Source organism: Strix aluco, chromosome 29, assembly GCF_031877795.1.
Source record: "Strix aluco isolate bStrAlu1 chromosome 29, bStrAlu1.hap1, whole genome shotgun sequence".
Taxonomy (NCBI): domain Eukaryota; kingdom Metazoa; phylum Chordata; class Aves; order Strigiformes; family Strigidae; genus Strix; species Strix aluco.
Window position 1 is genome coordinate 5,658,894 of NC_133959.1, and position 16,061 is coordinate 5,674,954.

The following is a 16,061-nucleotide window of genomic DNA, read 5'->3' on the forward strand; positions in this document are numbered from 1 at the left end:
CTACAGCAAAATAATCCACCCCAAAACACACCTCAGTAGAAGATGCCCTTCTTCATATGAACTTTTGCTTTTTCCAGCTTCATTTCAGCTCACATGGAACATTCTGAGCCTGCTCCAGGCTCCTCAGCACTGGAAGCAAAAGCAGCTTTTCCTCCTCCAGAATGAGCGACCAAAGGTGGGCTCCATCTCAGAGTGTCGGATGTCTCCAGGTCACAGGTGAGCTCATCATCTGGGCTTGTGCTGCAGGCAGACGTGGGGACAAGTGCAGGCATGGGGACAAGCACAGCCATGGGGACAAGCACAGCCATGGACCCATCCCACTGACATACCTTCGTTAGCTCCTGCTAACAACGTGGTGAACCATTTTCTCAAACGCTAACTCCCCACAGGCTAAAGAGAGGTGGAAACTACGCCACAGACACAGACAAACCCCACTGAAGTAACTTTATTCCATACATTTAAAAAGCAATCCCTGTTGCAGGAATGTCTTTTCAGTGGAAGTGGTGTTCAACAGGTAAAGAGCGAGGATGAAAGGTGACAGTCACCTGCAGTTGGGAAAACTCTGACCAAATATAAAGGGTTGATTCTTCCCCTTGCGAGAGGCGCAGCACCAGGACAGAGGCTTGGAGAGGTAACGAGATCTCCCCCCTTGGAGATCCTACACAATTCAGCTGAGCAAGGCCCAAACAGACCTTTGGCAGCTTTGAGGTTAGTCCTGCTGTGAGCACGTGGCTGCCACAGAAACCTCCACAAGTTCCTTCTAACCTAAATCCTTCTGTGAGTCTGAACTCCCAAGGTCCCCTAAAAAAGTCTTCTCTTACTTCCCGCCCTTCATCACGGCCACATTTTGAGCCACGTCCCAGGACCCAGCCAGACCCAAGGATGGACTCTTATCCCCTCGAATGACACCAGTGGAAACGTGAAGATGGGAATCTCCTCGTCAACACTGAAAAATGCCACCCGTCCCTCCTCATAATCCAGAGAGATCCGGACCCGCGTGGGAGTCTGGATTTCAGGAAGGAGAGTGCGATTAGGGGACGTGAGAGCTTGGAAGTTCCCTGCCCACTTCCCCACTGCCCAGATGCCCTCCTCCGGTTTAAACTCAATATCTCCCTTCCTTTTCACATCTACTCTAGAGACTCCCACAGTCCACCCTCCTCCATCCACCAACTCCACCTCCCAGTAGTATCTCCCCGAGGTGAAGCCTTCACGGCCCAGCACGCAGCGCCACGGGTTAAATCTCTGAGGGATGTCGGGGATGTCCTGCAGCGTATCTTCTCGTTTCACACTTTTGCAGTCCTCAGACAGGACCAGGTCACAGTGGGCTGTGTCTGGATCCAGAACCACCTTCACTGCGGGAGAGATGGAGTCAACACATCAGGGCAGAGCTCACCCCAGGAGACATATTTTGCTGGGGCTGCATAAGGAAGAAGAAAAAGGGTGCAAGTGATAGCTGGCAGACTGTGGCATGGGAAGCTGCATGAGCTAACAATATTAGTGCAAGGAACGGAAAATGAAGCAGAGAGATGACATCAAGCAGAGAGGGAAGAAGGTTAGCAGACATGAAGAAGTCCCCATGTCTCTAAAAACGTGGCCAGCACTGCTCACTGGGGACCACGACTCTCCTGAAACGAACGTTGGGGTAGGCACCAAACGAACGTGGGGTCTGAGTACTACATTCCTCCTGTAAAGTGAGGGTTGGCAGAAGCATCCCCAGTCCCACCAGCATCACTGTGGGAGGGAAACTACCCAGAAGGGAGATTAAAGCAGGGAAGATGATTCAGCACCCTGAAAGGCCCAACTTTAATTACCTTCTTCTATAGGCACTGCGTATCTTCTCCATGCTTTATAAAAACAAACAAACAAACAACAGCAACAAAAAAAAAAGATGAGAGGTCATCAGAACACACGTGTTACTGGATTAGCTCAGGATAATGATAGGTCAGTGTAGCTGCACGTTTTCTGAATTGTTGCTATATTTGTGAAAGTCATCTCAACAGTGTGTAGCTTCAAAACTTCAGTGTCAAGCTACATGAAGGGGCTCCATCTACTTTCTACAAATATAATTACACTGCCTGTCCTGATTCAGTCATACAGAACCACAGGATGGTTGGGGTTGGAAGGGACCTTAAACCTCATCTAGTTCCAACCCCCCTGCCACGGGCTGGGACACCTTCCACTAGCCCAGGTTGCCCAAAGCCCCGTCCAACCTGGCCTTGAACCCTTCCAGGGAGGGGGCAGCCACAGCTTCTCTGGGAAACCTGTGCCAGGGCCTCACCACCCTCACAGGGAAGAATTTCTTCCTTAGATCTAATCTAAATCTAGCCTCTTTCAATTTAAAACTGTTTCCCCTCATCCTATCCCTACACTCCCTGATCAAGAGTCCCTCCCCCCTTTCCTGTAGCCCCTTTCAGTCCTGGGAGGCCGCTCTAAGGTCTCCCCGGAGCCTTCTCTTCTCCAGCTGAACCCCCCCAACTCTCTCAGCCTGTCCTCACAGGGGGGTGCTCCAGCCCCTGAGCATCTTCGTGGCCTCCTCTGGCCCTGCTTGAGCAGGTCCGTGTCCTTCTGATGATGGTGCCCCCAAGAGCTGGACCCAGCACTGCAGGGGGGTCTGTGTATTTATGGTCTGTTTGTACTTTGAAAACTGAAAGAATTTTCTTCTTAATATAGAAGGATTACAGGGAATAGCTTAAAAGCACAGATAGAACAAAGGACAATAATGTTTCTGAAGTGAGTTCAGTATTTGCTATCTCTCCCTTTCCCAAAAGCAAAGGCAAAACCGTGGCACACATGCAAAACCCCGATAGGAACTGGCTCAACTGAAAAGTCTTGATACTCACCAAGTTCATCAGCTTGCTTCTCTGAAAAAGAAGATAAACCAGCACAAATCAGTTGTGGGATACCGATTTGGATATAACCTCTGCTGTAACCGCCTCCACGTGTGGGACAGTGGGTTCCTGCAACGCTTGGCAATGCAAAGCCCTCTCCCACCCCCCGCCTGGAGCTCTGCAGGTGATGGTACATGTTGTCCTGCTCAAATCTGGGGCAGGAAAAGGTATCTGGGAGATCCCTCACTTACAGGGGGACCCATCACTGGCCATGGTCACCCTGCCTGTGCCACCACTGCAGGCACCATCCCCAACCCCAGACACCATTTTCAATTTTTTGATTCCCACATTCACTCTCTTCCTTCCCCCCCCTTCCCTCACCGCTTTTTGGTTCATTACACACTTCAAAAGTGAAAAGGCAAAAAAAGACCACCACCCTATACAGACTCTAAAAAATCCTTTGTAAGGAAGAGAAGAAGACTTACCAATTTCTGCATCACGTTCCCCTGAACAAACAGAAACACAGACCAGTTACTATTTGACACGATCCCTTCTCCAGGGCCCCAGCGAAGGGAACACAGAGGTGAAGGTGATGAAGGCAGCAGATGTGCTGAGTTATGCTCTGATTGCAAGGGTGTTAACGATTCCTGAGTGAACTGACCTGCATTTATTTTCCCCATCATATATTTCCCCCTGCGTTGACACCAATTTAGCAAGTTTTTAATAGCCAAAGGACTATTTCTTGGCAATTCTATGAGCTGCAAGCACACAAACAAAAATATATGCCCTTTTCAAGTGTTTTTGTGGTGTTTTTTTTTTTTTTTTAAATTTCCTTGTAAATAATCAATCTAAAATTTTTATAAGAAAATTCTCAATTTCTTAGGTTTCTATAATCTTCCCCTAAAAACCAACTACTTTTCAGTACCATTTCACTACTTAAATTGAGTGTTAAAAAGCATTGACAGCCACTCAGAAAAAAAAAACAAAACCTAATGACTTTTCAGAGTGAATTTTCACATTATTAGGGGGTCAAGGCGGGGGGGGGGGGGGGGGGAGTAAAGTATCTGCCTAAAAAGAACATTTGAACAGCATGAGAGGATGAATAAAAAAATTTGAAAGTTTCCACAGAGGATTTCACCGGGAGGATGGGGGCCAGACTTACGCAGTACTGCCGCTTGCATCGCTGAAAAGCAAAACCAGAACAGAGCATCACCACCAACGCTGATTCCTTTTTCCCTGATACACTTGTTGGGTGGGGAGGAAAAGCTTGAGCCCAGGAGCTCCTCAAGACTTTGGGAGATCTTACCCTCCCTCCCAGACCCCTCCTTGGGCAGAGGCCAACACTGCAATGCTGGAGACCTAAGCAAGGGCTCCAGCCACAGGGCAGCAGTGAAGGGGCAGGTTTGTACGGACAAGGGAGGAGCATGGGGTTAAATTTCACCTTCAGTGCTACCTGACCACCCTGTCCCTGTGGGTTTTTTTAGTGCTGAGACAAAGCTGACGTCCCTGCAAAATGGAATGTGCTACCCCAAAGCTTCCTCCAGCTTTGAGAAGAGCCCTTTGAAAAGCAAACTTCACTGTTGGTACAACATCTTTCATGCTTTCTTTGTTTCTGCAGTGTTTTTCTTTAAAATTACAACATCATTTCATCATTGCATCATTTCATAAATTAATTTCAGAATTTTCTCTAGCTGCTAGCCAAAGCATTTCCTTCCCCCACATCCACCAGAAATGGGCCCCATGAATTCTTCCATTTGAGGGAATTCTCCAATTTATGGAAAATCGAAAGTAAACTTACCTATTTTTTTCTCATGTTTTCCTGTGAAGGAAAGAAAGAAATGTAAGTAATTTAAAAAACCATCCCTTCCAAAGAGCACTGATTAAACCACAGCAGGAGTTACAGCCACTTGCAAGTCAGAAAGGCCGCGGGGTCTGGGAGCGCTGCAGTGCCTGCATGACCCACCGGCTCCATCCCCTTTTGGTAACAAACATTTCCTTTATTCCTCTGTATTATTTACTCCCTGAGGGGTGTTTCAGAAGGAAAGGAAGCCCTGCCAGGCCCCCAAAAGTGCCAGGGTTTTTTTGCAGGGCCAAGCAAGTTATTGCTCCATTTCTGCAGGCAGAATCCACCCTCAGCTGGGGCGGAGGAATGGTTGGCTCACGCTGCTTTAATGCCCACTTCCTTCTTTGCTAGACTTTTTGTTGGAAAAACAACCTTTCTTTTCTCACCAGAAGTTAAATCCCCAGGTCTTTAAGTTGCCTGGCACCATACGTGTGTCTGAGACACCGAGACAAGACTCCAGGACCATCCGGGCATTTCTCAAACCCACTTGTCCGTCAAAACCAAAGGTGGCTGAGCAGCACAACCACCCACTCCCCTTCCTCAAACACTGCTCCGGGATGTTACCTTTCATTTTAAATAGATAAACAGCGATAATAAAGAGAGCGACTACAGCAACCAGGACCACACCCAGGGCGGTCATCCAAGGCTGGGCGTTTTGGAAAAAGGGATCTGAAATAGAAAACCCGCAAAGCAGTTAGGTTACTCTGCAAGTAGCAACGGGAAGGAGAATCACAGACTCACAGAATCATCTAGGTTGGAAGGGACCTTGAAGATCATCTAGTCCAATCGTTAATTTACCGTTAATAAACCATTAACCGTTTCTATTTCACACAAGCTCATCCCAAGCAGGTCTGAATCCTACTGAGGGTGAAAATCAGTTCCTGACGCTACTCCACCAAAAAAAAAAAAAAAAAAAAAAAAAAATCCATTTTGGCAATTTAGCACTAGTCTGAGGCTGATGATGTTTTGTCTGTATACATTGTGTCCCTTTTCAAAGGGAAAATGGATTTCTAACCAAATTATTTCTAGTTAAATCAAGGGTTTTTCTCCTTTGGAAAAAAAATACTGTATTTCATTAGGCAACATAAGATCAGAAACAGGGTAACATATGCATCAACAGCACACCGGTATCACCAGGAGAAAGGTACCCAGGGAAATAAAATCTCCCCAAATTGTTCATTCCCAAAGTAAAAAAGGAATAGGATGCAGCTGAAAAGCACATGATACTGCAGCGCAGTTTGGTGTATGGTTAGTCCAGTTCACCATTGCAGCGCTGTTCTGATACACCCCCCACCCCAAACCAATCTTCCAGTAACAAAGGAGCTTTTCTGTGTGACAAGAAAAAAATTAAAAGATATTCAATATATGCAGCTGCTAAAACGAGACAAAACCATTTACTTGTCATATCAAACCACTAGAACAGGATTTCACAGCAGGGGAGACTAAGTGCATGGGTTGTTCTTTCCTTTTGTTTGGCTCTAGTGTCATGAGTGTTTGTATTTAAACTCTGCTACAATGAGGGTTGTCTTTTTTCCCCTCTAAACCCACCGTTCAAGACCGAACTGGTACATTTGGGCAGCACACCTGTACAAACACTACACAAAGCCTCAGCTGTTCGCACGCTGCGTGTGCAAAATACACTTGATGCGCTGAACATGCAGCCTGCAAAATGCACCTGAGACTTTCTGCTGCCGGTGCTTTCCCAGCACAGCTCCATCAGAAACCTTAACAGGGTGTTTTTTTCACAGAATTTCACAGAATCATCTCGGTTGGAAAGGACCTTGAAGATCATCCAGTCCAACCGTTAACCGAGCACTGACAGATCCCAACTACACCAGATCCCTCAGCGCTATGTCAACCCGCCTCTTGAACACCTCCAGGGATGGGGACTCCACCACCTCCCTGGGCAGCCCATTCCAACGCCTGACTACCCGTTCTGTAAAGAAATGCTTCCTAATATCCAGTCTAAACCTTCCCTGGTGCAACTTGAGGCCATTACCTCTTGTCTTATCGCTCATTACTTGGCTCAAGAGACTCATCCCCCCTCTCTGCACCCTCCTGTCAGGGAGTTGCAGAGGGCCATGAGGTCTCCCCTCAGCCTCCTCTTCTCCAGACTAAACCCCCCCAGTTCCCTCAGCCGCTCCCCATCAGACCTGTGCTCCAGACCCTGCACCAGCTCCGTTGCCCTTCTCTGGACACGCTCGAGTCATTCAATGGCCTTTTTGGAGTGAGGGGCCCAAAACTGAACCCACTCATCGAGGGGCGGCCTCACCAGTGCCGAGCACAGGGGTCAGATCCCTCCCCTGTCCCTGCTGGCCACGCTATGGCTGATACAAGCCAGGATGCCATTGGCCTTCTTGGCCACCTGGGCACACTGCTGGCTCCTGTTCAGCCGCTGGCAATCAACAGTGTTGGCCTTGTCCTCTACTCACCTGATATGTAAAAAGCTGATCCCCGTTCTTGGCTGTGCAGGGCATGTCGGACCCAGCAGGAAAGTTTCTGGTTCCCTCCTCTGGTGAAGATTATGCTGCTTTCTGCTGCAAAGAGTCCGCTCTTGTCCTGGGTAATATTTTCCGAGAGGGATGGGAGATGCTGCCCGTGGGGATCTTGCCACAGCACCTGGGGCTGCGGGTACCAGCCGGCCGAGCGACAGGCCACCCGGATCCCCCCGTCCTCGTAGCGCTCCAGCGCGATGAGCGGGGCAGAGCCGCCGGCTGCGGGGAAACAGAGACCCTCAGGTGATCCTGCAGGGTGCCAGATCTCGGGGGAATAAGGTGGCCTGGCTGTTCCTCTCCCTGACAGGAAGGGATAAACTGCAACACAGACAAATCTCGAGGTTTTTTTTAAGACAAGTGTCAGCTGGAGTCAGGACATTTCCTGCTGTCTTTTTCACATAACTTGATGATCTGCTCTGGAGGCTTCTACTGCAGCAAAATAATCTGCAGGCCTAGATATTAAAATATAAAAGCACGAACCAAGACATTCTTACTTGATTATCAAACACCAAATTCTTTTCTTACGCTCACTTAGATGAAGAAAACGATATCAAGAACATTTCTGAAGTAGGTAGCATATCTCACGAGCTCCTTCCAACCGCTTGGTAGGCAATTTTACCTCTCTGGAACGTTCTGGGTATTTTCAACCATAAAACACTATTTCCAAAGCAACCACCTGAAATTGCTTCTGGGAAAGATAGGGAAGAAGAACACTGGCTATGAGCAAATAAATTAGAGGTACCAGGGACATGGACCACACACCTGTCACCCTCAGCTCCACCACAGCCTCATCGTATTCCGAGTCATGGTGAACAAAGCAGGTGTAATTCCCTTTGTCAGACAGTTGGACACGGAAAATCTTCAAGTCCACGGTGCCGTTGGCGAGGCCGTTCTTTAGCAGCTCGGTGCGTCCTTGGTATTGAAGCATCTGATCCCCGTACAGGTCTTGGCCCCCCTTGTAGCGATGCACAAAGGGTGAGAAGTGTTCCCGAAACCAGGTCACCTCTATGTCCCGCGTGCTGTGCTTCGTGGAGAAGTGGCAGGGCAACACCACGTCCTTGCCCATGGCCACGGTGATGGGGCTGGGGGGTCCTGTCACATTGAGTGAAGCTGGGAGAAACCCCCGGAGGAAGAAGAAATAACCATGAGTTTGCTGTGGTGACTGAGCTCAGAAAACCAGCGGATGCTGCTCCGCGCAGGCAGCACGGTGAGTAGGCTGGGGCCGGGCCACTGCCCGTTCCTCTGCCTCCCTGTCCTGCACTGCCGTGAAAGTCCTTCACATCCCTAAAAGATGATTTTTTGTCAAGGGACCAAGTGCTGCCATGCTGCTCAGGGCAGGGAGAAAGCAGGAAAAGGAATGAAGGAAGCGGCTGGAAGGTTTCTGGGTGATTGCCTGGAGAAAAGAGACAACTTCGGTACAAATAAAACTCAAATATCTTCAGCTATTTGCAAATAAAACTCAAATATCTTCAGCTATTTGCACCTGTTACAAGAGAAAACAGAAACATTTCAGGTGCTCTGGGCATCTTTGGAAATTAAAAAAGAAAAGGTTTATTAATAAGCTGGCCACTCAATTCACAGAGAAAGTGGTTTCTAGTTGAAGGAAAACAAAAGAGAATCAACTTTTTTTTTGGCAAGGTAACTTTCAACTCAACTGTTGTGCAGCATCCTTTTGCCAGGGCTGCCTTGAAGAAGCACCTTCAGGTCAGCAATCTAACAGAAAAAGAGCCCAGAATATTTTTTAAAAGAATTTTTTTGTGTTTTTTTCCCTTTATTGAATTTGTTCTGCAAAGGATCCAGCGCATCCTGGACACAGCCCAGTAAAGTGATGACATGCTGGGAACATGCTGGGAACAGGAAAATCAAGGAGGGAAATGGCAGCAAGCTATAACTAAACTATAACTATAACTATAACTAAGCAAACTATAATCAACTCATCGGCATCATCTTGATGACACCAAGCTGTGTGGGGTGGTGACATGCTGGAGGGAAGGGATGTGCCATCCGGAGGGACCTGGACAGGCTGGGAGCCTGTGCAAACCTCATGGAGTTCAACAAGGCCAAGTGCAAGGTCCTGCCCATGGGCCAGGGCAATCCCAAGCACAAATCCAGACTGGGCGAGGAGGGGATGGAGAGCAGCCCCAGGGAGAAGGACTTGGGGGTATCAGTGGATGAAAAACTGACTGCGAGCCAGCAATGTACACTGGCAGCCCAGAAAGCCAACCGTGTGCTGGGCTGCATCCAGAGCAGTGTGGGCAGCAGGGTGAGGGGGGGGATTCTCCTCCTCTGCTCCGCTCTGGGGAGACCCCCCTGCAGTGCTGGGTCCAGCTCTGGGGGCACCATCATCAGAAGGACACGACCTGCTCAAGCGGGGCCAGAGGAGGCCACGAAGATGCTCAGGGGCTGGAGCACCCCCCTGTGAGGACAGGCTGAGAGAGTTGGGGGGGTTCAGCTGGAGAAGAGAAGGCTCCGGGGAGACCTTAGAGTGGCCTCCCAGGACTGAAAGGGGCTACAGGAAAGGGGGGAGGGACTCTTGATCAGGGAGTGTAGGGATAGGACAAAGGGTAATGGTTTTAAACTGAAAGAGGGGAGATTTAGATTAGATCTAAGGAAGAAATTCTTCCCTGTGAGGGTGGGGAGGCCCTGGCACAGGTTTCCCAGAGAAGCTGTGGCTGTCCCCTCCCTGGAAGAGTTCAAGGCCAGGTTGGACGGGGCTTTGGTCAACCTGGGCTAGTGGAAGGTGTCCCAGCCCGTGGCAGGGGGGTGGAACAAGATGAGGTTCAAGGTCCCTTCCAACCCAAACCATTCTATGATTCTGTGGTCTAATCTCCACCTACATTCAGTGAGGTTGTGCGGATGTCTGTGCTGACATGGCTGGAGGAATAAATCAGGTTCCAGAGGGATGTTGGTGCTCTTAGAAGTGGACGTGGTTTATGGCAAAGGGTCTGTCCCCGCTCTGTGCTCTGCCCTTCACAGGGAGTTTCTCCACTGGCAACTGGGAAAATACTTATTCTGGAAGCAATGCCACAGGGATCAGCAAGAACCAGGGGGATCCTTACCTGACTGCAGCTCGTGAACTTGGAAAACTAAACCATAAATGATAAAAGCTGGCAGAGAGCAGCAGAGGTGGGAAGCGGAGAGCATCCTCTTTGCTGGAGCACAACCTGGAGATGGGGAAGGAGAGGGAAAGGATAAAATAAAAAGCAAGGATAAACAAATAATGCCAAAAAAGGGCAGTATTCACTTTTAAAAGGGTTTATTGCTGATTGCAGCCCCTTTTTATAACATCTAGGGAAGACCCTCAGATGCTAAAGGCTGAAATCAATTTTCCATCATCAGCCTGCCTTTGCTTGGTGCTTTCCATACAAAGTACCCAAAAGTTGTAGGAATTTCCCCTGGGGGAAAAAATGACAAGCTGCAACATCTCCTCTAATTCCATGAAAAAGTGGCAGTTGTTCTAATATGGAGCCCTTGCTTTTCTTCTCCAGCCGCAAGAAAGAGATGGAAAGGCCCAGGATGAGAAGGAGAAACCCAGACCAAACGCACATGGAGCTGGGGCTGTGCGCTCCTCCTCTGGGACAAATCTGTGACTCAGTGGCACGTCCCCTGCCACCGGACCGAGGGCGGGAGGACGTCTCAGAACAGAGAAAGCAGAACACAAATTCAACACCCACCCAAGATGGGACCCAGCCCTGCTCCAAAACCCCCCAAACCCTCTTACCACTTGCTGACTTAGTCCCAGCGTTTGTTAACGAGATGTGAAGACCACGACTGATTTTGGCAGATGGCAGAAAGCGATTTCAATCTGCAGCTTTCTGGAGGCCCCGAGCTCCTTCGTGGGCTCTGGGTGGGGGCAGGAGCTCCTTGGTTGTCACCGGCTGCATCTGGAGGGGCCACCCCAATCAGCGTTAAGCATTTCCCTGTCTGAAAATCAAACAAAAATGTCCCTCTGTGTCGCAGCCTGCCACCCGTTTCCTCCTGCGCTGCCTCCAATCAAAAATGAAAGTAGCTGAGTGATTTGCCTTTTCTTTGGCAATACTTTTGCTCCGGAAATCATCTTCTGGCAGCATTCGCGGGCGTATCCTTGCTGCAGACACCCTCCATGGCTGCGTATCGCAGCCTTTTCCCGCAGCTCTCCCCGGCTTGGGAGGGGATGGACGCCGGCAGCAGTTCGCGTGTCCCTGGGAAGAGCGCGGAGGTGACGGAAAAGGGCTTCACACACAGAGGCGGTGCCGGGGTGGGAGCAAAGCCCAGCACTAGCTTAAAAATTGCTTAAAAGCAATTCCCACTCTGGCCAAGAGGCGAGGCCATAGAAGATGGTGTGTCCAGAGAAAGCTGCTGCTCTGGGATGTGTCACCAAGGCGGCTCCAGCGGGTGCTGGGTCCAGCCGGGTCCAGCCCCCTCCTGTCCCCGGCCGGGAGCGTGGGTGCACGGAGGGGCTGAGAGCATCCGCTTGGGTAAAGGGGCCTGATCACCTCGTCAACAGGGGTGACAAGGAACAGAGGGAGGTGATAAACGAAACGTACAGAGACACAGACCTGTCCAACAAATGATAGCAGAGATAAATATAATAAACCAACCTCACCACTCCTGCTAATCCCTGGGCTGTCACAAATCTGCAGGCGCCACGTCAGGGCCAGCCTGGCTTCTGCATCTGTAAGGATGCAAAGCGAGGGGTGCCCGATACTGGGGGGTGTCAGTGGAAGGATATCTAAAGGCATGTGCAGCAGAAGGGAATCAGGGGGGACAAGGTGAGGCAACCAGCAGAAAGGGGTGTAAAAGGGACTGGTCACAGGTAAAACTGGTTGGTGAGCTTGGCTGAGTAGTGAGTAGGAGATCCCAGGGCCAGGCAGGGGTATCAGGCAGGCGGAGGGTCCATGCTGGTGTTGGGGGGGGGGGGGCATGAGCGTGGGGTGCCTGTGGGATCAGTGTATGAGTGCTGTGTGTTTGTAGCAAGCATCAAGCTGGACAAGCTGGTGAGTTGGGGACCTGTGGGGGGGTGTCAGAGGGGCTGGGGGCTGGGCAGGGGTGCTGGGTGGACTGAGGGGCTGTGCTGCTGCTTGAGGGATCTGCAAATGTGCATGTGAACCCAGAGAGTGTCACATGTGCCTGCACCAGTGCCCTCCTGCTCTGCCAGCGCTGCAGGAGGAGGGGACGTGGCTGCCTGTGCTGGCGGGTGATGTGGGTCCTGCAGGTGGGTGCTGCTGAAGGAGCCCCTTGCCTGCGGCAGGCTGTGTGACCGGCCATGTCAGTGTGTGTGTGTGTCTTTGGCTCTTAGGAAGGATTTCTTTGCAGAAGGGGCTGTTGGGCGTTGGAATGGGCTGCCCAGGGCAGGGGGGGAGTCCCCATCCCTGGAGGGGTTGAAGAGTCGGGTTGACCCAGTGCTGAGGGATCTGGTGGAGTTGGGAACGGTCAGGGTGAGGTTCATGGTTGGACTGGAGGAGCTTCAAGATCCTTTCCAACCAAGATGATTCTGGGATTCTGTGGATACATGTTTAATTTTGTCACTGGTTGGCCCTGCCAATGGCAGGTTCAGCAGCAGGTGACTGCACACGCTGGATGCCAGCAGCAGCCCCCACCGTGCCATGCCCATGCCACCAGGCGACAGTGGTGCCTGGCTGAATAGTCCCTGCAGAGCCAGTCTGTCCCCAGCCCTGCCTTCCCAGGGCCCTGTGCCAGCACCACGCAGCAGAGCCATCTGGCAGCAGGTCCCCTCACACTCTGCTTTATTTTGTGCTCAACCAGTGGCTCTCAGAGTGATGTGACCAAGTAGAATGGGTGCCACCTCCCAAGTTCCCTACAAGCTGGGGGTGGGGTGGTGGTGGGGGGGGTGTGAGGTGGGGTGAGGGGGTGAGGCCATCGCCCCTGGGCACGTGAAAAGCTGCCTGCAGAACAGAGAGTGGGATGCAAAGCCCAGCACCTGCTGTCTCCCATTTACCAGTTGAGCAATCGAGGCAACAGAGGCCCTGCAAACATCCCCACCCTGAAACCCACTGTCAGCATGACAAACCTGAGCAAGCAGCACCTGTAAGGAGCCAGACCTCCTCCCACAGCCTGGCCACCCAGAGCGCAGCCACTGCTCTGTGGCTGGTGTCCCCAGGCGACATCCCACCAGGCTGGAGGTGCACGTGGTGCCGCTGGCCCAGGCGGGCTCCGAGCATCCTGCCGCAGGATGATACAGCCTCTTTCAGCAGTGCAGCAGGCTCTTATCACCCCGCTGCAGCTGGCTGAAGGGAGGGGAGATGCACAGATCCTACGATGCAAACAGGATCGGGGCACTGCAGGAACCTTGGGAGGGAACTTCCAAAGTCAAGTGTTAGATGAGGTCACACGCCCGCCGGCACCTTCAGGGCTTGGGAGGCAATTCAACAGGAGGGAGCTGGAAGCTCCTGTGGTGTGGTCCCCCACAGACAGGCAAAGGTGCTGGACTCCCAGCTGTGCTCTCCAGGCCATCCAGCCCCTCTGGACTTCAATCTGCTCGCTCGAACAAGCTGGAAATGCTGGGCAAGCCCAGTGCAGCCATGAGCTGATGATCAGGGGAGTGGAGAGCAGACTGGAGACCTTCAGACACATCCAGAACCTCCTTTCCTGGAGTCAGCCTCCAGGCGAGTGCTGGCTTTCTAAAAACTGCTTGAATGCTGTGACTTTCCTATCATTCTTTCTGCTTCTTTATCATCTTTAGGCAGTCTCTGAGTCTTGCAATTTCCACTTCCAACAGGGAATCCTGCCTCACCTCCTGTTGATTTCTGCAGAGGTGTTGGTATCCAGGATGGAGAGACAAGAGAGTGAGACACTGGCCAATGAGATGGAGGAGACGAGTGGAAGAGGTGAGTTTTCAGAAGGGAAGAGGAGGGGGAACTGTCCTCTGTTGAGGAGAAAAATGCAACCTGCTTCTCTTGTAGAAGAATTATTTAGGGTCAAAGCACCTCAGGCTTGTCCCACCCTGGGCTTGTGTTGAGACTTGGTGGCTGCAACACCCCCAGCTGAATTCCTCGTGCTTATCTGTGGACCCACCACCAACACCAGACACCTGAGCTGCCATCCTTGGCTCCCTCCATTGCCCACAGAAAGAAACAGGAATCTGGGGCCATGGGTTATTGGTCTTGGGGTAATGTCTGCACTGGTTTGTGCCCAGACGTGCCTGTTTTGCTCTTGCAGCACTAGAGACACCCAAGCTCAGGTCCAGGTCTCTGCACAGCAGATGTGTACCCACCACTCAGGTGCATCCTCCTCCAGGAAGCTGAGGTCTCCTTGGCCAGGGATCGCATGGAAAATCCTGGATCAGGAGCAGGGGCAGGATTAGGACTGAGGCTGGGGCAGTCCACACAAGCGGGTTTCCCATCCCACACTGGACATCTCTGGGCACAGGAAAGGAAATCGCCCTGTCCCTTCTCTTGCTGGGGTGGATGCAGCCCTGATGAACCCCTGGGGTTGCCTGACCTGAGCAGCTTCTTCCCCTCTGTCCCCAGCTGATGTGACCCTGGACCCAGACACTGCCAACCCCTTCCTCATCCTGGCTGGCGACCAGCGAGGTGTGGGACGGGGGAATGAGTGGACTTTGCTGCCCAACAACCCCGAGCGGTTCGACACGGAGCCATGCGTGCTGGGCAGCCAGGGCTTCACCACGGGGAGGCACTACTGGGAGGTGGAGGTGGCCAAGGGGGGGGACTGGTGGGCTGTGGGGGTGGCCCAGGAGTCTGTCAGGAGGAAGGGGGTCCTCAGTTTTGCCCCCCAGGAGGGGATCTGGGCCGTGGGGCAGTGGTTTGGACAATACCATGCTTTCACTGACCCTGACTGGACCCCCCTGCACCTTGCCTGCCTCCCCAGGGCCATCCAGGTCTGCCTGGACTTTACAGACAGGCAGGTGGCATTTGCTGATGCTGAAAACGAAGCCTCAATCTTTGCTTTCTGCCTGGCTTCATGTCCTGGGGAGAGGCTACGCCCATGGCTCTGGGTGGGGATGGACTCATGGCTCACGTTGTGCCCCTGATGTGGAGGGAGCGCACGTGGTGGGAGGAAGACTGGAAAGGTGAACACCATCATCTTGGGTCTTGGTGCTGGGAACTGGGAGGGTCCTGCGTCCTGCTGGCTTCTCCTCACATGGTTCCTCTGGCCACCCAGTGGGAGGACTGTCAGGTCCTGGAGATGGACCCCATCACAGCTCCCCTCCACCCTACAGCTGGGACTGCAGCAATGGGAGCACAGAGATTCGGTGCATGGAGGAGCTTGGTGCCAGGTGTCCCCAGGGCAGAGAAGTAGCATCAAGTGCTGGGGCACTGCAGAGCTGCTCTGTACATGGCCATCAAAAATACAGCAGGTTCAAACTCCTCAAAAGCTGATGAAGTGTCTCTGACTTTTTTCAATTAAGCTTAATGATTAAGTTTAAAAAAAAAACCCCAAACATAGCTGGATGCTGGAGCTCATGATAACACTTATCTTCATACATCCAAAGCCTCTCCTTGCCTTATTTCCAGTTCTCACTGACATGTCATTAAGTACCTTTCTTACAGCAGAGCACTAGCAAAAGCTACAGGGACAGCCAAGGAAGGTAAGCAAGAAATTGAGAAGTGTCTGAAGGCCACAGGCGAGTCAAGTCCCACAACTCTGCTGTTCTCTGCTCTCCCCCCATCAAGGTCTCCTTCTCCTCACATAGACTAGACTAGACTAGTTCAGGTGGAAGGGACCTACAGTGATCATCTAGTCCAACTGCCTGACCACTTCAGGGCTGACCAAAAGTTAAAGCATGTTATTAAAGGCATTGTCCAAATTCCTCTCAAACCCTGACAGGCCTGGGGCATCAACCACCTCTTGAGGAAGCCTGTTCCACTGTTGACCACCCTCTTGGTAAAGAAATGCTTCCTGATGTCAAGTCTGAACCTCCCCTGGTGCAGCTTT

At 51.5% G+C, this 16,061-nt stretch overlaps 2 protein-coding genes across 4 annotated transcripts; one reads left to right on the top strand and one right to left on the bottom strand.

Annotated features, from left to right (window-relative positions):
* Nucleotides 1–430: 430 nt before the first annotated feature.
* LOC141916496 (butyrophilin subfamily 1 member A1-like) lies at nt 431–11,689 on the bottom strand. Of its 3 annotated transcripts, XM_074809065.1 has the most exons (11): nt 10,888–11,688; nt 10,226–10,330; nt 7,929–8,276; nt 7,104–7,385; nt 5,236–5,340; nt 4,627–4,647; nt 3,991–4,011; nt 3,314–3,334; nt 2,841–2,861; nt 1,812–1,844; nt 431–1,352 (listed from the first exon to the last, which is right to left on the bottom strand). In XM_074809065.1, exons 2-11 carry the CDS (start codon nt 10,308–10,310, stop codon nt 835–837), a joined length of 1,455 nt encoding a protein of 484 aa, XP_074665166.1. In that variant the 5' UTR covers nt 10,311–10,330; nt 10,888–11,688; the 3' UTR covers nt 431–834. The 3 variants fall into 3 exon arrangements, with proteins under 3 accessions (XP_074665166.1, XP_074665167.1, XP_074665168.1); XM_074809066.1 differs by lacking the exon at nt 5,236–5,340 and having other exon boundaries at nt 10,888–11,689; XM_074809067.1 differs by lacking the exons at nt 10,226–10,330; nt 10,888–11,688 and adding an exon at nt 10,004–10,214.
* Nucleotides 11,690–13,323: 1,634 nt separating this feature from the next.
* On the top strand, nt 13,324–15,502 carry LOC141916499 (butyrophilin subfamily 1 member A1-like). Its single transcript, XM_074809074.1, has 3 exons — nt 13,324–13,771; nt 13,919–13,993; nt 14,636–15,502. The coding sequence occupies exons 1-3, from the start codon at nt 13,339–13,341 to the stop codon at nt 15,154–15,156; spliced, it is 1,029 nt and encodes a 342-aa protein (XP_074665175.1). The 5' UTR covers nt 13,324–13,338; the 3' UTR covers nt 15,157–15,502.
* Nucleotides 15,503–16,061: the final 559 nt, after the last annotated feature.